This window comes from Rattus norvegicus, chromosome 7, assembly GCF_036323735.1.
Source record: "Rattus norvegicus strain BN/NHsdMcwi chromosome 7, GRCr8, whole genome shotgun sequence".
Classification (NCBI taxonomy): Eukaryota; Metazoa; Chordata; class Mammalia; order Rodentia; family Muridae; genus Rattus; species Rattus norvegicus.
The window spans coordinates 74789141-74811239 of NC_086025.1; the positions used below are offsets into that span (position 1 = coordinate 74789141).

Consider the following 22099-nt stretch of genomic DNA (forward strand, 5'->3'; position numbering starts at 1 on the left):
TTAAAGTGAGAATAGATCCTTTTATTTTGTTAAAGTGCTTAGCTTGGATAGATATACCTTTGGTGGTAATGGTCCAAGAAATGTTAACATTTCTGTCTTAGAAATATCAAATAAAATTTAATTTTTCATGGAATTATACTTAACAAACATGACATAAAATCATAAATAGTTTGAGTATTTTCTGGAGTGTGTATGTGTGTGTGTGTGTGTGTGTGTGTTACACGCATGCACACTTAATGAAGTAGTAGTAGTAGAAGGAAGACAAGCATACGTAAAGGGAGAAAGATGGAAACCTCGGGACTAGAAGCAACCCTAAACACAGTTCTATTTCCTCCACCTTAGAGGTGTACATGGCGTGCCCGATTTGGGGAGCAGTCTGTAACCCAAGGTCAGCTGTGGACTTTGCTCCTGTGCTTTCACTGATGAGCACTTCAGATTTTGAGATGGAAAGTCAATCTGCGCTTTATATTATTGTTATCGGTAACAGTGGAGATCAGAGTTTGATGATGAATATTGCTGACTGAGAGCACAGTAACTACTGGAAACTGTTTCTCCTTTTCAGCTGGAGACGTGCCAAGTTTGATACAGGAGGAGAAATAACAGGAAAATGTGGTCAGAGGTGGACTTAGATTGAGCCTCTAACCTTAAAAGTAGAATTATGTTGAAACCTGTGGGATTATTACCTTCAGACCATATCTCTACCTCCTGACTTTATTTGGAAGTTTAAAATAAACAAGGAGATCAAGCCATAGTGAGGGAGAGTGAGAGAGAGAGGGAGGGAGGGAGGGAGGAGGAAGAGGGAGGAGGAGGGAGGAAGAGGAGGGAGGAAGAGGAGGGAGGAAGAGGAGGAGGAGGAGGAGGGAGGAGGAGGAGGAGGAGGGAGGAGGAGGAGGAGGAGGAAGAAGAGGAGGAGGAGGGCTAACAGCAGTGACCAGGACACAGAGTCCTTCCTGCGCTTCACCTTTAGACCCAGGTTTGGTCTTGTGCAGCTTTGGTTTCTTCTGTGCACTGTAAGTCTGTGCAGAATGAGAGGTGAACCCACAGGGAGAGTGTTTAGGTAATAATGTGGGGGTGGGGTAATGAAATCTGTTCACCCAGAGTGAATATGCAGAGTTGTTCCCTTCCGTAAATACTGCCTAGCATAGTCAGTATAAAAGATGGCGGTAGAACTTTTGAATAGCAGTAGAAATAGAAGCGCAGTGTATTAAGGAGAAAGAACTTAAAAACGTTAATGGTCTAGAAAAGACCTGGACAGTCTGAAGAGGAAACTGCAAAGGGAACAGTAGAGTCCCCACATAGTCAGTGTCTTCTTTCTTACCAGTGTTGGGATGTGCAGCCGGGGTTGCTATGGCCCACGCTAAATACCTCTTACTTGCATTTTCATCCAGAAATTCCAGAGCTTTATTTAAATTTACAGTGCTTAAAACATCTCCTTTAGAAACTGAATTGAGACTCATAGTATGTCACGATGTAATGAGATGAGGGTTAAATCTGACCGCCTAGGTCCTGTGTTGGATTCTTAACTTCCGGCCTTAAGTCACTATGCCCTTGCTGTGAGGAGACACCATGAGCATTGCAGTTCTTACAAAAGATCACATGTAACTGGGGCTTGATAGTTCCCCAAGGTTAGCCCACATCATCATGGTGGGAGGTGTGGCAGCAGGTGTGATAGGCATAGTGCTGGAGAGGTAGTTGATAGCTACATCCTGATCCACAGGCAGAGAGGAAGACACTCGACCTAGACAGGGCTTTGAAAGTAAAACCTCAGAGACCACTCCTGGTGACACACTTCCCCCAATAAGGCCAGACCTGCTAATCTTTTCAAATAGTGCTAGTCCCTGGTGACTAGACATTTAAATATATGAATGTCTGGGGGGACATTCTTATTTAAACCACCATAGTACCTCTCATGTTGCCTTAAGTACCTACTGTATTGACTAACAAGAACCAATACTGGGTGCTGTTTCGATTCAGCTTGTAGAAACTAGAAAGTTCCCAGAGTTGTAAAAAGATGTGTGGAAGTGAAGTCCAATAGAACTGCCAGAGCTGGCTGATGGGCAGAAGGATGGCTAAAACTGCAGAGGCAGAAGGAAGTGTGAGGTTTTTCTCTCTGAACGCAATAGCTATGGTTATTGGGGATTATGTTTGATTTTGTTTTTTGATTACTTGAGGCCAGTAGAGAGTGTCAGCTCTCCTGGAGAGGTTTGCAGGCTGAGAGTCTTCTGATTTAAGGGCTGACAACAGACATGTGGTCCTCTGGAGAAGCAAGCCGCTCTTGTTGGCTTTCTTAATGTGCTCTTTCTAAATTATTTAAATTTTCCCATCGCCCTCTTAGTTTTGTGCTATTTCCCTAATAAAAGATCACAAATTGAGTGTATGTAACAATAAAAAATTATTGTCCTCCAATTCTGGAAGCAGAAGCCTCAGTTCTAGTGACTGAGTGACGAGACTGTTACCTCTTCTTAGAAGCACGAGAGGCCAATTGTCTGCTTATCCGGCAAGCAGTGGGCACGAGTGTTTGCTGGTGCTTAGAACTCTTGGGCTTGAAAATGCTTCGCTGTCTTTGTTGTCATATGGCTGGCCTCTCCCTCTTGTCTATGGTAAGGACTTTGCTGCTTCCATATGACCGTTGAAAAACCTGGGGCTGGAGAGATGGCTCAGCGGTTAAGAGCACTGACTGCTCTTCCAGAGGTCCTGAGTTCAATTCCCAGCAACCACATGGTGGCTGTAATAATATCTGATGACCTCTTCTGGTGTGTCTGAAGATAGCTACGGTGTACTTATATATAATAAATAAGTAAATCTTTACAAAAAAAGAAAAAAGAAAAACTAATTAATCCAAAGAAGACCAATTTCCATATCAAGTCCCATTTGGGGGTCCAGGGACTTGAATTTTCAATGTGTCATTTAGGAGACACAATTAATACCTAACATAAAATTGTAAGAGGATTATAGTTATTATCATAACTTTAATATTTATCATATATTTTAATCACCTTTTAAGAAAACAAGGACTTTAGCATAGGTTTTGTTTGGGGCAGTACTAGCAGTGTTTAAAAACATCTAGGAAATATTCTTTACTTATATGCTGCAGTCATGCAGAAGTAAGATTAGCTTCTCATACGAGCATGTGGACATGCTTGTTAATGTTCTAAATAAAACAAAGCATTGCTGTCACTGTCATTTGACACCTTGAACTTGTGTACTTCCTTGTTTATTGACTGCGGAATCAGACAGTCAGAGTTAAAACATTGGATCTACCAGAGCAGTTTAAATGCTGAAAATTGCATATGCTCAAAGAGTAATCCCTATTTTAAAAATTTATATTATACATAAAGTATATTTATCTGTATTGCCTAATGGGATTGGGTGCATTCTGTGTGGTACGGCCATAGACTAGGGAGTATTAACTAATATAAATTAAAATTTTAACTTCAAGGCTTTTAAGCATAAATCTGACTCTCATACACACTTTATGTTAAATCTAAGCCAATTATTTTAATAAATGCTCGTAGGGCAAAAACACATAAATAAGTTGTGATATTTTCAACTTTAAAATCAACTATCTTAGTAATTGTATGTACGCATGTGTATGTGCGCTGTGTGTATGCCTATGCGTGCAGAGGTTAGACAAGGGTATTAGGTCCCCTGAAACTCTAGATGAGGCACGTGTAAGCTGCAGTATAGGTGTGGGAAGTCAAACGTGAGCTCCTCTGTTGTACTCCTAATGAGTTGCTGGTCCACCTCACTGACCTCTAGTTATATTTTTTAAGAGATTATGCTGCAATCAGACCTTAGTCTTATAGTCTCTGACAAAAATCTCATGGTTAATATCCCTTGAAACAGAACTTTAAATTTTCATATTTACACAATCACACAAATGGATAAGTTATGAGTGACAGTTTTCTTCTGAATTTTGGTTGGGATCCTCGTTTTGTAATTAGAATTTGAAAAGCCAGGCCTCAACCTTAGACAAAGAATCTCAGGCAAATAAGGAATGCTGAAACTGGGAGAAATAGTCTTCCCCAGGGAAGAGCTTATCAGCTGGTTATCTGATACCGAATGGTCATTCATCCCCGAAAATATACAAATAACATTATACAGGCTGAGATGGTCATACTCATGTATTTAGGGATACGTATGTGTACACACATACACCAGTATATGTAGCAACAATGAAAAAGAGACCATGAATTTGAAAGAGAGGAGAGCATAGAAGAAGCTGGAGAGAAGAAAGGGAAGGGAAAATGATGTAATTACGATCTCAAGAAAATAATTAAGAATATTGTTTTTCTTTTAAACTGATGATAAAAGCTCAGTCAGATCTAAAGTCAACGTGAGTCCCTTGAAATCACACCCTACTTTCCTTCAACTGAAAAAGTTTCATTCTGTATCTTGTGTCTAAGCTTCCTCAATTTCTTGATTCTAGGAAGCAGAATAAAAATAAATGAATGTGTGAGTATATACAACTTACAGAAAGAGGTAAATGGTTTTATTGAAGATTTTAAAGTTTATGTAGCATGCTTATATGCATCTATTGGCTGAGAAACACTTGTGTTTTACCTCGACATTACTGTGCTGTGTGTGAAGTTTTCACCCTGTGAGCACAGACACAGTACAGCCCAGGCAAAAGAAACCCAAGTGCAGAGGTTGCACTTACTACAAGCCTGTGGCTGTTCCCAGTTGCGTGTTTGGGACAGTACTGCTGCTGCTGTACTCTAGTCAAGGACCTTTCTGATCCTCGTAGCTAAAGCTAAATCCCAGCGAAATACCAGGAGCCCCTAATGAGCTTCAAACGCATTGATCAAGACAGACTCAGTTCAAACAGGCTCTTCGCGGACATAAAGACATTCTGAATGATTCACATTTATGGAATTTGTATCGAGGTTTGATCACAGTCCCCTAGACAACTCTGATTCTTTTAGAAAGAAAACGTCTCTTTGTGCTATACTCTGAGCATTTGCTAAGCTGACTTATGTATCTTTGTAATAGGGTTACATTGCGATATTGGGGTTGCTATAGATACTGAGTTGTAAGATTTGAGACTGAGGGAGCCTCATATCAGGTTGCTCACTGAGATACGCCTTCATTTAAGGAGAACAATTGGCACTGTCCTTTGAAATAGTGAGTAATGTGGTTTCATAGTAGCTGGTGATACTCAGACAATAAACCCGTAATTCAGGAGAAATTGAACTGCTATAAATAGAATTTGCTGCTAGCTCTTTGCTGTCGTGGACTTTCTTGTGGGTCTGGCTCATCTGCTTTTTGGTGTGGAACATTTTATCCATCACCTGTGGAAGAGCTGAAGGGAAAGTGCATGTTATTGCAGTTGTGTTCACTAGCTCTCTCAGCAGCCCAGACTTACATCTCAGGTCCATCTCTCATGGTTAGCCAGGTATGGAATTTGGCTGAACATGGATAAAACTCTGGGTTTGACTGAGAGGTGCTTCTCAGCTCTAAGAATATCAGCCTCAGGTCTCCACAAATACAAATAGCATGTATACACACAGGTGTGCCCACATACCTAACACTTGGATGCGTACCCCACCACCACCACACACACATAGGTGAAACTACAGAAAGAAAATGAGTAAGTTCAAAACTCTTGTGATGAGTTCATCTTCTTGCTTGCTGTACTAGATCTCTCTGGCCAGCTCCTCCTGTACTCTGCTCTTATGGAGGCTGCCGCCTCAGTGTTATCAAAACCAGTGCTTTAATTCACAAGCAGCACAGAATGTGTGTTGAGCTACTTAGATTTTAATGCTTTCTAGGTGTGTGTGTGTGTCTGTGTGTGTGTGTGCGCGCATGCGTACGCTCATATGTGTGTGCATATATTGGCATGTAGATGTATAGATTGATATAATTTATATGCATCCTTTTATTATATGCATTTAAAATTGAAGTTTTTGCTGTATTTAAAATCTTCATTAAAAATGAAAATACCATTATTGTTATAATTTGTGAGATATTGGGGTATTTATCTTAATATGGTGAGAGGGAGAGTAGGATTTATTGGGGAAGGTTGTTTGCCATTAATGGTGTATGGACCTAGTTTCCTAAGGCACTTTTTTGGTGTTTTATTTTGCTTTGCTTAAGACTCCTGATGTAGTCCATCCAAAAGAAGCGCCTCCTTCATCTACAGAGAGCAGTATTCGGCCTGCAAGAGTTGTATCTTCAACTTCTGAAGAAGAAGAAGCATTTACTGAGAAATTTCTTAAAATTAATTGCAAATATATCACCAATGGCAAGGTAATGAGTGACATCTTAGAGTGGAGCTCTATCATACTTCAGTTTTTACTGAGCTATGACTGTTTTACCAAGGTTTTGGTGACTGGATGTTTGAGTTAGAATGGACCTTGCCCGTGACTTAACCAGCTCCGAAAAAAAAAAAAAAAAAAAAAAGAAAAAAAGAAAAAAAAAGAACCAAAGGGGAAAAAAAAAAAGAGTCTGATGATCTGTGGCAGTTATGAAAAGTAATGGGATATAAATAAATTCACTACCATAAAGCACATAGAATGATTTTTGCTAAGATATTAAACACAGTATTGATTTTAGCAGGAGTGCTAGCTTTGGAAAACTTGGCATTACATACAAATTGAGAGATAACTCATCTTTAGTGAGTATATACTATATGGTAGAAAGTATTTGAGGTGTGTTCACTCAAGCTATTAAAAATAGGAATAAACATTTCTACTTTGGGGCAAGTATATTACTGTTTGAAGTGCTAAGCACTTAGGGATATTTTATGTTTTCTTTTGTTTGAGACAGCATTTCTCTGTGTGGCCCTGGCTGGTCTAGTACTAGCTCTAGACGAGGCTGGCCTCTGCGTCCTGAGCAGTGTGTGCACCACCACCACCCGCTGCGGGTATCTTTCTGTTAACTGATTTCTCATGGGATCCCATGTGATCACGGAACACTTTTACCTCCATTTGAGTGTGACTTATTTCCCCACCTAGAACCTCTTGATAAACTGTGCATATATGCTTAAAAAAATGGGCAGTTTGCTTCTACTGAGTGGAACATTTTACAGTATCAGTGAAGTCAAATTTGACGATGATGGTCTTTTCCTGTATCTCTATTGATTTCTTTCTGTGGTTTTTGTAAATTGTTGACAGGTGAGTGGAACTGTCTCATTTCAACGGGTAGTTTTCTGTTTTCAGCTCTATAAGTTTATAGCTAATAGTTCATGAATTTTCAGAGAACTCTTATGTATGGAAATGTTTAGCATTCTGATATTATCTGGATGAATCGACTTATCATGAAAAACTCAGCACTAATCTCGGAATTCTTTCCTGACTCCACCCTGGTGGATAGTGGTAGATAGCGCTATAGCCCTTTCCACTTCTTTTGAGAAGTGTTAGCATGCCTTATCCTTTTCTGTCATTATAAAGAGTGTTTCTTACGGGTAGTGTGTGATTTTAGACTTTTAGTCAAATGAGGTTGAAAAGGTAAAGTCTTGAGATTTTTTTCATAACTTTGGCCTTGAGGAAAGAAGTTTGAATGATTCACTTGTGCATCCTTTTAGCTCCCAGGGTGGTTTCCCAGAAAATTAAAGCAGATTGGTTGATCCAGTGGGTAAGGTATCACCTGGTTTAGTCCAGAAAATAGAAACGGCTTTGAGGCCTTTTGTAGCTTTAATGTGTATACAGAACTGAAGCATTGATATTAAATTGGACCTTTTGCTCATGTGTAGCTACTTAGAATTATTTCCTGAAAGTACTTGAAATGTAACGTGTGACATGTTGGTAATGTGAGCCGAATCTGCTACAGGCTGGGAGTGTAGCTCAGTGACAGTGCTTGCCCTGGATGCATGGTATTTTAGGATTATCCCTCAGTATTTCTAAAAATAAATGGAAAGGGCACTACTTTCAGAGTACCTAGAATATACTTGCTTAATTTTAACCAATTGCTTGCTTTCATTTTGCAAAGTCTTTAGTTTACCAAAATCGAAGCAGCAAAAAAACAAAAGGTTAGAAACCTTCTAAGAACCATGTACTGTGCATGTACTGTAGCCTTGTTTGTATACCATAGGTTTACCCCAGCCATGTGAACGTCCTGTGTAACACTTTATTGGCTCTCATTGGCTTGTGTTGGTGTGTGCTTCGGCGGTGTAAATTGCTGTAAATGAGTCTCATGAAAACACTGCTCAGAGGCCAGATAAGCTGAAGTTTCTATAATGTTACTCCTTAAAGGGGTTCATTGTCTGCACTAGAAGAAGTGGCAGCTAGGGGCCTTTGAGATGGCCCTGTGGGTAGACCCTTGGGAGAAGAAAACTAACTTCTACCATCTGTCCTCTGACCACCTTGCTCATGTTCTGGCACATATGCCCACACATAATGTGTACATAAGCATTCACCCACACACAGTAAATAATATCTTTTAAAGAAATGATAGTTCAACTGTTTTAGATCACTTACCCACCTGAATGTCCCCATATATACTTCGTATTTTAATGTGACATGTTTGCTGTAAGTCTTTTCTACCTGTACTATGTGCTCCAGTTGCTTCTTGTCACTTAATGTGGATATTTTCATCAAGAGAGACTTTCAAGCTTTCTTTACTTAGTCTTGTAGAAGGCGGTGTCGGCCATAGCTCATGCCACATTTTTGTTCAGGTTGACTGTGCTTGTGTTTGAACTCGAAAGAATGGTGTGATACCAAATCAAGTAGGCTGTCTGATTTTCTCTTTTCTTTGCTTTTTTTTTTTCTTTCAGGAAAAAGCAAGATTACTTTAAATAACCAATGGATTTTCAGAAATTTTGTCAGGCTTTTTACTTTTATGCATAAAAAATATCTTGGAATGAAAGTTTAAATAAAACTTTGAGAGTAAGGGATGCTTCACTTGCGGTGGAGTATGGCTACTCTGTGATTTGTGTGGTAGCATGGTGAAGGAGCAGACTACCCAGACTGGCTCTTTTCTTTGCCCACTTCTCTTAGCCTTTGTCTTTATGTCTGTAGACGAGGATATTTCACAACAGTACAGAAATAGTTCCTGTTTCACAGCTAGGATTGTGAGAGTCAAGTTAACCGTGTACATACAATTTGATATAGGTGACAGAATAAATATTCTTACCAATGCTGTCAACTGTCTATAAACCTCCATTGATAAAAAGAGTAGACTCTTAGGATTTATATCACTGTTTATATAAACTCATTTACAATTCATAGTCTTTAATGGTAAGTGAAAAAACAGTTAGCTTGCTGTGAATTTTATCCAATCTACCAACTTTACAGATGAAGAAGTATACCTTAAAACTTTGCATTCTGAAAGTCCCATAACTGACGAATAGCAAATTCAAGCAACCCTAGTTACTTTTTTCGAACACTATTTCTATGAAACTATTGCTTTTCCACGGATGGAGTTATTGGTTCTCATGTAGCAGCATTGGGGAAGAACATGGGCGGGGGCGGGGGGAGGGGATTCCTGCAAAACTTGGTCTTGGTCTTGTGCAGAGTTTTCTTCATAATGTGGCCATTCTTTTACTTTGTCAAATTTCATTCCTCACATGATTGGTTGAGGCGGAACATGATATTCCTTGCACTCTGTCTCTGCTGCGGAAAACAGTAGCATTTCCTAGAAATGCATGTTTTCATGAAAGTGCCCCAGTGCCTTGCTGTACCGTGTAGAAAGCAGATGGCCAGAAGTCAGAAAAAGCACGTAATAGAGGTATCGAGAACCTTTATGAAATTGCGAACCTTGAAGACTGAATGATACTTTCTTTTCCTCCTAGGGCACAGTTAGTGGCGTCCTGCTAGTTACACCGAATAACATAATGTTTGATCCACATAAGACAGACCCCCTGGTTCAAGAGAACGGTTGTGAGGAATATGGCATCATGTGTCCGATGGAAGAGGTGATGTCAGCTGCCATGTACAAAGAGATTTTGGACAGCAAATTAAAGGAGTCACTGCCCATGTGAGTGCCTTAGTGCGCTGGTAGTCCGGCTTCCCCTTCCTTTCTTCTTTGGTTGGTTGTTAGGTTTTTTTTATTTGTTTGTTTGTTTTTGTTTTTGTATTTATATAGTTGACCCTTCTCTAATACTCTTATTTTCTTAGTTTTGTTATGGCTGCTTTCTATGTTGTTAGTAAAACAAGAATCTAAGCACTGTTGAATAGTTGATGATTTCTAGTGTGCCTGGAATATAGTAGGTAATATAGTTCATTAGACTTACATATATTTGGTCAAAGAATCAGATACTTGACAAGTAGCCTATAGCACTTATGTAATTCAGTGCTTATCAACCCTTCGTTATTTAGACACAGAATCAAAAACTTGAACTTACTCTTCATTATTAAGAAATAAGTAACTGTCAAGTACCATGAAAGAACCTGGAGTGGCATGTGGAGTTTTGAGGGTGGCACAGATAAAGACCTGGTGGCGCGGTAGGCAGAGCAGCTTATGTTTACATCTACAGTTGTACTTCTGGATACGGAAGGTGTCAAATAAGAAAGAAAAGGCCTCCAGGTTGCACTAATGAAGGCTTTGGTGTGCTAATGTGGGCCCCTGTGTGGTAGAATGGCACAGATATAAGACTATAGCTATAGGCAAAGCCCCTTAAGCAATACACATGACCAGTAGGGAGCAGACATGGGAAAGACTGAGAAATAAAAGGAGCTAGAACACAGGAAGGGAAGAGGTTGGCATATAATAGACTCCTTCCACTCCCTATGTGACTGGCAACCAATGAAAACGGCTTCACCTTCACTGATAACAGACAATTTACAGTCCTCGGCCACTTAGACCTGGGGGTGGGGGAGAGGTAGAAAGGAGAAGGAGCTAGGGAATTTTTCAGGTTAGTATGTAAGCTGTTGGGTGCCTGGGATAGCATAAAACTCCTGTTGGAGTAGGGTCCATTTTAGTCTGTAATACCAGATACTGGTTTGGCTTGGTAAAATGATCTTTAGAAGCACAAATAATTTTCTTAATTTCCAAATCAGTTTTCTAAACTACTGGATATATTTTTAAGTTGTCAACAAAAGCCAATTTCAGGAAAACAAACAAAAAAGAAAATACCAAACCACAATTATTGAGCTTCGATGTAGATATGGGACACAGGCTGAAAAGCCAGCTCCAGAGGGACAAAAGGATGCTGCATCAGTGAGGTCCTATCCTGACATTAAGTCTCAGTGGCTCAGAATTAAATACTGTCCCGTATGGTCTGAGACTGCTCTGCAAGGAAGCCTTCCTAATGACCAGTTTGACAGGACCTGAGTTCAAGCACTTTAAACAATGTCACCAACAGGAAATAACTTATGTTAGTTGAACTCAGAATTTGGCTTCAAACAAGAGAAATACATAGAATGACTTTGCAAAGTAAGTTTGTTTGTAAAAGTGAGTGAGGTAAAAGATGTTAATGGTCTTCCCTTTTTTTAATGTGTGGAGAATCGATTTCTAATGTACTGTGTGGACTGTGTCGAACAGTTCGCCATCAATATTTAGTCTTTCAAAATATGAAAGTTTAGGCTAAAAACCCACCCAAATATACAGCCTGTTAGTTTTAATTCTTGTTTGTTTCTGTGTTTTTAAAACCTACGAACAGTGAGTCTCTTGAGTCTGTTAAGTGTGTAGATGAAATCTCCCAAAGCTAGTGCCCAGCCCCTCCACGCTGTGGGTGCAGGTGAAGTGAATCACCAGTAGATGGCACCATTGCATATTTCCTATCTTGGGTGAGATTGCCTCTTTTAAAATGAATTCAGTACAGAGGCAGAGGACACTTAAACGAAATCTTTAAAGTAAAGAAATTTTACACATATACTTTAGAAAATATGTATTTTGTTACAAAAACTTGAAAACCACAAGAAAGTTAAATAAGCGACTTAGCTTTAATATGCACAGAAGGCCGCTGACTTACTGCCGTTCTGACTAGCAGACTTGTTCTCTAGCCGTATATGCAAAGCGTTACACCGCGCCACTGAGACTTCAAGTAATTGTTGTTTCTCATGAGCAACTTTAACTGTCATCTAAATTACTGACTTTCTAAGTGATGCTTATTTCAAGCACATACATCTTGCGACCATTAATATTTACCTCAACAAATGCCAGGAAAGATGGAAATGAGGCCCAGCCATGAAATATTCATAATCTAACATCTTAGTTCTTTAACTGGACAGATTCTCTTAGACCTGTTCTGACATTATAGATTTCCTTTAAATGTTTGCCTCGGGTTAATTCACATTATCCATGTTTTTTAAATCTCTCTTTGCATATAAATAAATACTGTATATATATGTGATAAATTGACATTTTCCATTGTCCCTACCCTACAATGAAAATCCTGTTTCAGTATTATAAATCATCAGGAATTTATGGCAACTTTGTTGTAGTTTTCCCACAAGGAATGCTACTTTGATGTTTCCCAGATAGTATACAGTTGATGAAAAACCTTGATATAATTACGTGGGGGCATATATGAAAAATGTAGTATTTGTATATTCTGTCGATAGCTATACTTTGCTGTTTTTAAAAAGCCTCTTCTATAATACTATTATTTGCTTGCAGAAGTAAATTGCTACAGTTTTTAATACCTAATAATTTTTAATTTTATTTAATAGAGAAGTAGATCAGTTGTCAGGAAGGGGGTTCTGCCATTCAAAGAAAATGACAGGAGTCCCTGCTGAGGAAACAGACTCGAGAAGCCGCGATCAGGGAAACGACAGTGTCAGCACTGCTCCCAGGAGCACTGAGGAGTCTCTCTCAGAAGATGTTTTCACGGAGTCAGAACTCTCTCCTATCCGAGAGGAGCTGCCCTCCTCAGAGCTGAGACAAGAGAAGTCATCTGACGCCTCGTCAGAATCTGTGCAAACCGTCAGTCAGATCGAAGTAGAGTCCTTGACAGCCGCGTCAGAGTCTGCTGATGTTCCTGACCACACTAACGCGAATAGTGGACGTTCTTCAAGCGAAGTTGGGGCTTTATCTCATGAAACTGGTTTAAGTAGTCTTGAAATAGCCACTAAGGAAGGAGATAAAGCTACAGGAAACCTCCAAGAAGTCTCAGGCCCTAAAGAACAAAGCACAGATATAAAAGGTCAGGATAACCAAGATTCTTTCCACCACGAAAATTCACTGCAGCAAGAGGCAGGTGAAGACAGTCTGTCTTCCGGAGAAACAGTGGAACTGACAGAAAAGCCAACTGTTCTTAAGGATCAACAAGGGAAGGAACTAAAACGGGACTCAGAGACAGAAGTAGAGGAACTGCGCAAACTCTGGAAAACCCACTCTATGCAGCAAGCCAAACAGCAAAGGGACACCATTCAGCAGGTGGCACAGAGGGAGAGTAAACACAGAGGCGCACCTGCAGATGCACATGGAGAGGGTAAGTGTTGGTCTGCTGCATGCTGCTTTCTGCTTTCCCTCTGACCAGACACTGCCGAGTTAGGGGTGTGAGGGAGAATCAAACAACTCCTGAATGACGTTACTCCGAGACCATGTCAGCAGTGCCTGGTCTCTGAACATCTTTTCTGCCATGTTTTGGCACTCCTAACCCTTGAGCACTTTCTCTAAAGCCTGTGTTATGAATGTGTTCCCACACTGTAATACAGTGATTGCTCCATTTTCCTTTTCATTATATCATTGCATATATAATGTACAAATTTAATTTTTAATTGCCGAAGTTTTGAATCCATAATTTTTGTGCAAAGCAGTATTAGACATGAAACTCTACTTCTACAATTTTTTACATACATAAAAATCCCATGCTCGTTGGATTAGATGGTGGTTTTAAAAATCAAATGCTCAGGATAAAAGTTATCACTTCCTGTCTCAGTTCAATTTTTGTTAATACGAGCATTACCATAATACTTTCTAATATAGTGTGCTTTTGCTTAATATATTATAAATTCAGTAGCTGTGGCTCAAATAATTTAGTAAACATTCTCTTAATTCTACTGACATATTGCTCCTAGTAATTCAACTTAGGTAAGAACTTCTTTTGATTTTAGGTTTTTACTTTACTAAAATGATATACTACTTTTAACCTTTTAAAGGTTTCAAAAAAAAAGCTAAAGAACACATACAAAGATCTTTATGCCAATGTTACTTATATCAAAGAGAGAAAATACCTTAACAATATGAATTGTTAAAAACAAGTAAATGATTAGATAAATTAAAGACTAATAAAACCACATTTTGAAAAAACTATAATGAACATACACTGTACAGATGTTAAGTGAAAAGAAGCAAGAAATAGCACTATCTATTATACAATCCTGAGTTTCCATTAAAGTCTGTATGTGCGGATAGATGGAGTATGAGACAAAACCAAACTTGCCTTCTGAAGATCTGTAGGAGCCTTAATACTAGTTGATCATCCTTGGTTGTCAGCTCCAGGCAATTTTGTATACTGTGCTCTAATTTTCTGCACTTGACAATCTTTCTTAATAAATGTTCAATGTGTTCCAAATAAAGATAACACATCATAGAAGAAACATCTGACCTTCTGTAGAAATTGCTGTCAGTAAACACATTCTTTAGTTACTAATGAATATAATCTTGGTTGGGTAATACAAAGAAAATTCAGTATTTTAAAACTGAACGTTGAATGTGACAGCCATACTTAAAACCCAGTGTTTGGAAAACACCAAGAAAGACCAAGGTCTGTCTGCATGGGACACGGGAGACCTTGTCTCAAAATAACAATAGTTCTCAGGCTCTTTGACATAAGTCTTGCTACGTAGGTGAGGTACCTTCTGGCCTCCAGCAATAAGGTCCTGGAACTGCTACAGTTCCATTCGCACCATGCCAGATGGAGCTGGACCTCTAGGAACCGCTGGGAGAGATGAAGGTGATCCACACCGGCTGTGCAAAATGAGCAGATCCTCAAAACGGATCTGGCGTTCCTCTTTTGGTATACCATAATAATAATAATAATAATAATAATAATAATAATAATAATAATAACGGATCTGGCCGTTCCTCTTTTGGTATACAATAATAATAATAATAATAATAATAATAATAATAATAATAATAATAATAATAATAATAACGGATCTGGCCGTTCCTCTTTTGGTATACAATAATAATAATAATAATAATAATAATAATAATAATAATAATAATAATGGATCTGGCCATTCCTCTTTTGGTATACCATAATAATAATAATAATAATAATAATAATAATAATAACAACAACAACAACAACAACAACCTGAAAAGAGGGACTCAAGTAGATACCTGTATAAAATATGTTTACAGCAGAATCTATTCCAGTACTATGCACATGACTGAATTTTCTTTGCATCATCCTGCTGTCAAATAACATATGATACATCATATACATGGAAATGTTAATTCTTCAGGTTTAAGGAGCTTGGAAGTTTCTGTTACATACATAGATGTACATGATAATGACAGTTAATGGAAAGAGAACCATGAGTCTGAATGAGAGGAAGAAGGGATATGTGGGAAGGCTTAGAGGGAGGAAGGTGAATAGGGAAATGATGTAATTATATTATAATCTCAAGACGTAAGTTTTAGAAAGAGGAAAGTCTAAGACCAGGTGAGTGGTGACGGCATGCTGGCCACTGAGTGAGATGTGTACCATAGAAGTGTGTCCACTGCTGGAGTAAAGGCAGGCGCAGAGCACACACTGGCGATGACGGGAGGGAGGGCAGAGACAGCGTATTGCTTAGTCAGGGGCTGTTGTGCTGGAGAAGAATGTGGAGGTTCTCAGAACGGGTGTCAGTGGTGCGTGTACAGCAGTGTGAATGTACTCATGCCTACAAATTGTAGATTTCAGAGTGCCTAAAATGCTGAATTCTAGGATATTTCCATCTTATCATGAGAAACCAAAATGGTGAATTTTACCCTTTGTATTATTTTACTGAAAGAAAGACTTGAAGTATGTGGTTGATTTCTTGCACCTTTGTTTGTATGTATGTATATATGTGTGTATGTATGTATGTATGTATGTATGTAGACACTAGAGATTTCATTAATTTTTTTTACTTTATATTAAAATTACCATTTAGAAATTATGTATACAACTTAGGTGTGATTTTTGTAGGATCATGGAGAATATGAAGAACATTTTACATGTATATGCACTTCAGCTTAGCTGTTATTTGCAATTTACTGAAAAGTCTTTGCATTTTTTTCCTAATAGCTCTCAACAAACCATTCATTGTATCTTGCTGTTTCGGTAACTATATATTCCATGTGGTTTTTTTTTTTTTACAAAAGGACAAGGTAGTTAAATCAATATGCCCAAGTGCCAGTAAAATGCATTATTTTACAATTAGAAGCTAAAATGTAGAACTGATTCATCTAAGCTACTTGAGTATACTCTAAGAGAACTGAATGGATCCTGTTTACTCATCGCTTTCCAGGCTCCTCGTTGTTAAAGGAAAAGAGAAGGCATCGATTACATAAGTTCTTATGTCTCCGAGTCGGAAAACCAATGAGGAAGACATTTGTATCTCAAGCCAGTGCTACGATGCAGCAGTATGCACAGAGAGATAAAAAACACGAGTATTGGTTTGCAGTGCCACAAGAAAGGTGAAATAAAAGCTCCTAACTCTCTATTTTCCTTACAAGATTTTTTTTTTTGTCTATCATAACACCACAAACTTTAAAGCCTACATTTCCTCATTAATAGCTAACATTAGGCAGGCATGATGGCATGCACCTTTAATTCCAACACTAGAAAGGCTTGAGAAGGAGCACCTCAAGGTCAGGAAGTTTGACATACACAGTGAGTTCACGGCCAGCCTGTGCTACATATAGCAGAGCTATCTGTAAATAAGTCTATATGAAATCAATTGCTACCTGACACTTTTCATCTATATCTTTAAATTTTCCTACTTACAGTTTAATGCCAAAACACTGGGACATGAGTGGGGTTTTAGTAGTTAAGGGCTTATGTCGGAGACCATGAAAATCCATGAGCATACAAACTGATACAGCCTTGTGAAGGAAAATGATACGCAGTTCTTATTCGCATTTTATCTTCAAATTTGTGTTTTCTAGTACATTTTCTTACAGAATTCTTAAGGTGTCTTTATCCATTATAAATAATCTTTCAACACATTACAAAATTAATTGTAAGCATACTTATAAACTTTTCTGGATATACTGAAGTCACATGTTTTTCACTTGCTAGGACCAGAGTAAAGGGTCTTTCGGGGTGGGACACTCACCAGCTAACATGTTTCAGTTTTAGAATCCTACAGTGTGGCACTAAGAAGCGCTTTCTGTGAAAGTGCGAGGTAGATCGCAGGATTGGCTCTACCGTGCCCATTTTTGTTTTTCTTTAATTGCTGGGAAGCTTTGTTTTTCTATATATCAAAAATGCCTCGTTATAATAACCTCATGCAGTTCTTTAGTGTTTCTGTGTATCTTCCAAAAGTTACTCAGCCGTCCTCTATCATAATTTTTAGTGACTATTGGTGAACTATTGGTTGGAAACTCAGTTCTCTGTTCCTCAATGAATTAGAAGCAGCTGGCTATACAAAAAGACCTTTTATGTAGAATTATTCCTAGTATCATCACCAGTCTTGAGCAGCTTGAAAGCGTTTTATATTTAAAAATGCCCTCCTAAAAACCTGAATGCATTCAGGTTCTCTCATTTTTTAATTGGGGAAAAAACACTAGTGGAGGCAGTAGAGGTTGTGTGTGCTACACCTGGCTGCACGGCCCCCAGAGGGCTGGTCAGGAGTGACACGCCAAAGGAAGGGTGTATGGTGGAAATCCTGCATAGTCTGCTTTGAATAGTGCTGCTTTCAGGGATCTAGTGGTGAACTTTTCCTTCCCTCTGCACTACGAGATATGCCAAACAGTGTACATGTCTTGTATCAAATGAAATTGTAGTCATTAAAATAGCTTGATTTGCATAATCCACTACTTGAAAGAACTCGAGCCAGTTTAAAATGGTTATAATTTAAAATGTTACTATTTAGTTAAATCTAACATAAACACTTAGTTTTTCTCATTATTCTTGGTTATTTCTTAATATTTATATAGAAATTTGTTTTTAATTTTGTTCTTAGTTCCAAACTTAAGTGTTCTGAACGTAACCAGGAAAAAACCTGGTAGTTCTCCTTGGTTAAAACTAATACTATCCCACTGGTGACCTTAGTACCCATGTTAGAAATTTCACTGCAAATATAAATAAAATGTACCTTGGTTTTTATTCATGTTAATATTACTGGAATTTTGAACTTACCATAGACAGAAAACTTAAAAGAATTATTGATAGCGATCAGTTACCAGAAGAGAAAAGTTACTCCCCTTTGAATGTGTCAGGAGTCACATAGCCTTGTAGATCATCAGATGATTGCAGAACTTGTAGAACCATCGACTGGTCAGCAGGTATCTTCCAGCTGGGACTTCCGTCCTTCAGTTGTCCATGTGATTCAGTTAAAGCCCATATACACGTAGGCGCTGTAAATGCATGTCTGACCTTTAAATATGTTTATTACAGAGTACACTAATCAACATGGTTTGCTACAATTAGCAAAATCGCAGTAAGGGAAGCAGATATGGGAAAAGATTAGAGTTCTGAAGCCAGAATTCTCTGTGCAGTGCTGATCTCCATCCGAATGCCGCCCGTTGGTTGCTTGCCACTACTGGTATCTTTATGGAGGAAAGTGTGCACTGCAGTCACTACAGTGAGAGCTTTCCAAGGCACAGCTTTTTATAGAACTCGACAGATCATAGCCAAATCAGGTTTAAAGATAATGTCTTCCTGTAATGGACTTTATTGTTTTATGTAGTGCAGTGTGTTTTGAAAATCTTCAGCTTCTGTCAAGACATTTCACAAATAGAGTTTTTTAACTTGAGCTTATAGCAGATAAAACGAGGCCTGCTAATAGTCATCTGCCCTAACAGGACAGACCACTTGTATGCCTTCTTCATTCAGTGGAGTCCAGAAATCTACGCAGAAGACACTGGGGAGTACACCAGAGAGCCCGGATTTATAGTGGTCAAGAAGATGGCAGAGTCTGGACCAGATGAAGCCCCTGCCGGCGAAGCCGCAGCCAGGGAGTGGGAGGTAAGGAGGGGGAGGCGCCCATCAGCTGTCTGCTTCCTTTTACCTAGTGTGAGTGTGTAACCTATGGTAAGCCATAGACATGGGAATTTATTGCACAAAAACAGATTTTTCAAGACCTAGTTTGTAGTCTATGCCCAAATGTGCTTATTGAATGAGTCTGAGTAGGTAGCAACTTTAATGCTCTTTGTCACTGTTTTTACATTAAAATACTGGATCATTAATAATAAAGTAATTTTTGTATATTCTAGCATATTTAAAGGACGATAACATGACAAAGATAGAAGTAACATTGCTATCATATTGTCATAAAAATTCCCTACTTGACTTATGTTTTTTTTCTCTTGAATAAAAAAAAAACATGCGCTTAGCACAATCAACTGTTATTTCTAAGTTTCACACCTAACAAATATTACACAAACTTGGTACTAATTTTATAAGAATAATAATTTTTTTCTGTATTTAAATTTAATGAGTTTGTAAACAGTGTCCAAGTTAATACTGATAAGCACTTTTCTTTTTTCTTTTTTTTTTTTTTTTCGGAGCTGGGGACCAAACCCAGGGCCTTGCACTTGCTAGGCAAGCGCTCTACCACTGAGCTAAATCACCAATCCCGATAAGCACTTTTCAAAGCCCCCTGTAGATAAATTTTTTTAAGATTAACCATTTTATATGAGTAACAACATTTTTCTTATTTTGATATTTTTTGTCTTAATCTCTTCTTGATGTTATTAGAAAATATAGAGCAGATGCTAAAATGTGATAATAAATGGACTCAAATTTTATTATCCATTTGGTTAAAGTTTGTGGTTATTCGTATGTATGAATTTACTGTGCATGTACTTAGCATGTACAATGATTAAAGTATATGTGATATGTCTTCTGTTTAAGTTGTGTTCCTGATCTTGAATGTCTGACATCATTGTGTTTGTTACATACAACATCATCACCAATATAGTGAAGGAAAAGAAGTAGTCTATATTGTACAATTATTTTAATATTTAAATAACAATTATTAATCTTAATTCCAACTTCATTTATATTAGCTCTAAATTAGATATGACCTGAGTCCCTATCAGGAGAATAGAGGGGTAAATTTGCAGATGTCTATAATCTTTTAAGTAATACAGCAATAAAAAGAATGTTCTAATAATATTAACAACCATATGGCTGGCTCTCAAAGCCATGTGGAATACCAAGGGAAGGCCTGATGGGAAAGAGGGAAAGGAGCTGACATGCTTAGGTTTTCAGGGTTCTTGGGTTCCTGGAAGTGGAGGAGTGCAAAGTGATAGGAAGGAAATTTATGATTGCTGGGCACATGCTGGCCTCACCGTGGATGGTGATGGGTGCTGGGCTCATGCTGGCCTCACTGTGGATGGTGATGGGTGCTGGGCTCATGCTGGCCTCACTGTGGATGGTGATGGGTGCTGGGCACATGCTGGGTCTCACTGTGGATGGTGCTAGGTGCTGGGCACATGCTGGGTCTTACCATGGATGGTGATGGGTGCTGGGCACATGCTGGGTCTCACCGTGGATGGTGATGGGTGCTGGGCACATGCTGGGTCTCACCATGGATGGTGATCACATGGTAACTACAGGCTCATGCTACTTTCTTAGTTCTAGAAGGTAAATTTATTCAGATTTCCAAAGACGTGTGCAAGTTTTAAGATAGCAGCCACTGAAAGTAGATTACAAGGGGAAATAAGGTAGAATAAGGGGCAGCAAGCATGTAAATGATGGAGACTTGATGGAACTAGATTATGATGATGTTTCTAAATCAGGCAGTAATGTGCTGGATGGCAGAATTTCCATCACGAGAGAGAATTGAGAACTTTTTCCAATTAAGGTTGAATCAGTTAAGTTTGGAAATATGAAACTGACTTTACCTTTTCTTTTCGTATGGGTGCATATGTGTGCGTGTGTACATGTGTGTATGGATGTTTGCAGATGTGTGGCCTGTAGTTGGTGTGCGAATGTGTACGCGCAGAGACCGAGGTTACTAGGAGTCTTCTTGTTGGCTCTTGTCCTGTATCCCTTAGACAGCCCTTCTCAATGCAACTCCAGAGCTCACGAGTACTGCTCTCCACAGCAGGCTGCTCTGAGGATCTCAGTATCTGAAGCTGGCATTAAGAGCAGCCCCCACTTCCACCTCACTCTTACATGGCTTTTGGGCTCCAAGCTCCCACATTTTGGATCTCTTTTTACCTGACAACACTTTGACCTGTGACATCTCCCTATCCCCATTGCTGACTATTTTGACTCAAAGGATTGGCTTCAGTTTCTGAGGAAAACATTGCAGATTATAATTTATAGATTAAAAATCTTTGTACCTCCTCAAGTGTCCCAGAAAAAATTACCTAAAACAAAACAAAAAGTGGTAGAAGAGTTTGGTTTGTAGCAATGCAGTTTGTCTTGCCTTCTGGAAACAGCACCTCCAGGTAAACTGCACTTGTCTGTGGCTGTAGAGCTCTTGGATATGCGTAATGAGAGGAAACAATGGGAGTTTTAAGACTAAAAGCTGATTCCTCAGCCAGTTAGGTTACATTTCAGACTGTTTGGACAATTGGTGTGCTAATTTCATAAAGTATAAGCTTTATGAAATCCGAATATGAAGTTAGAAGCTAGAATGTACAGTTCCCTGCCATCTGGTCCTCTCAGTCTGCATCTTTCCTACTCTGGTCTTTTAATATCAGTGATAGAGACTTTATGACTGGAAAGAGCAATGCTCTCCCTCATAGGACAGTTTTGTCAAAACGCCCTTCGTTACTGTGTTTCAGCTGTTTGTCTTTATCCCTTCTTCCAGGGAACATCAATAACAAAAACCAAACTTTGGATATTCCATGGTAATGTGGACAAACTGATCTTTCCTTTAATCCTCTCCCAAGACAATTTCCCTTAACTCCCTTGTTTACTGTTACAGATTCTTTCCAGACCCTGTGTTACCATCATTCTTATTCTAAGATTTATTAAAATATTACACATCATGGTACCCAAAATTTCTAAGATGTGCAGTTTGAATAGGAAAAATTTAAAGGCATACTCAAAAGAGCTTCATGTACAAAACACAGAAATTAAATCTTTGGCTCTATATAGAAAAGGCAGAGATTTCAG

The 22099-nt window shown here is 38.7% G+C and overlaps 1 protein-coding gene across 16 annotated transcripts in view; it reads left to right on the plus strand.

The window, feature by feature from the left end:
- Oxr1 (oxidation resistance 1) overlaps positions 1-22099 on the plus strand; it is a 436879-nt gene that overhangs the window by 375532 nt on the left and 39248 nt on the right. For all 16 annotated transcript variants that reach the window (NM_001197907.2, XM_017594617.3, XM_063262910.1 and 13 more), the window contains 5 exons: positions 6097-6249; positions 9731-9915; positions 12552-13312; positions 16329-16497; positions 18829-18991. In NM_001197907.2, coding sequence (NP_001184836.1) covers positions 6097-6249; positions 9731-9915; positions 12552-13312; positions 16329-16497; positions 18829-18991 — 1431 coding nt within the window. The remainder of the gene's footprint in view (positions 1-6096; positions 6250-9730; positions 9916-12551; positions 13313-16328; positions 16498-18828; positions 18992-22099) is intronic.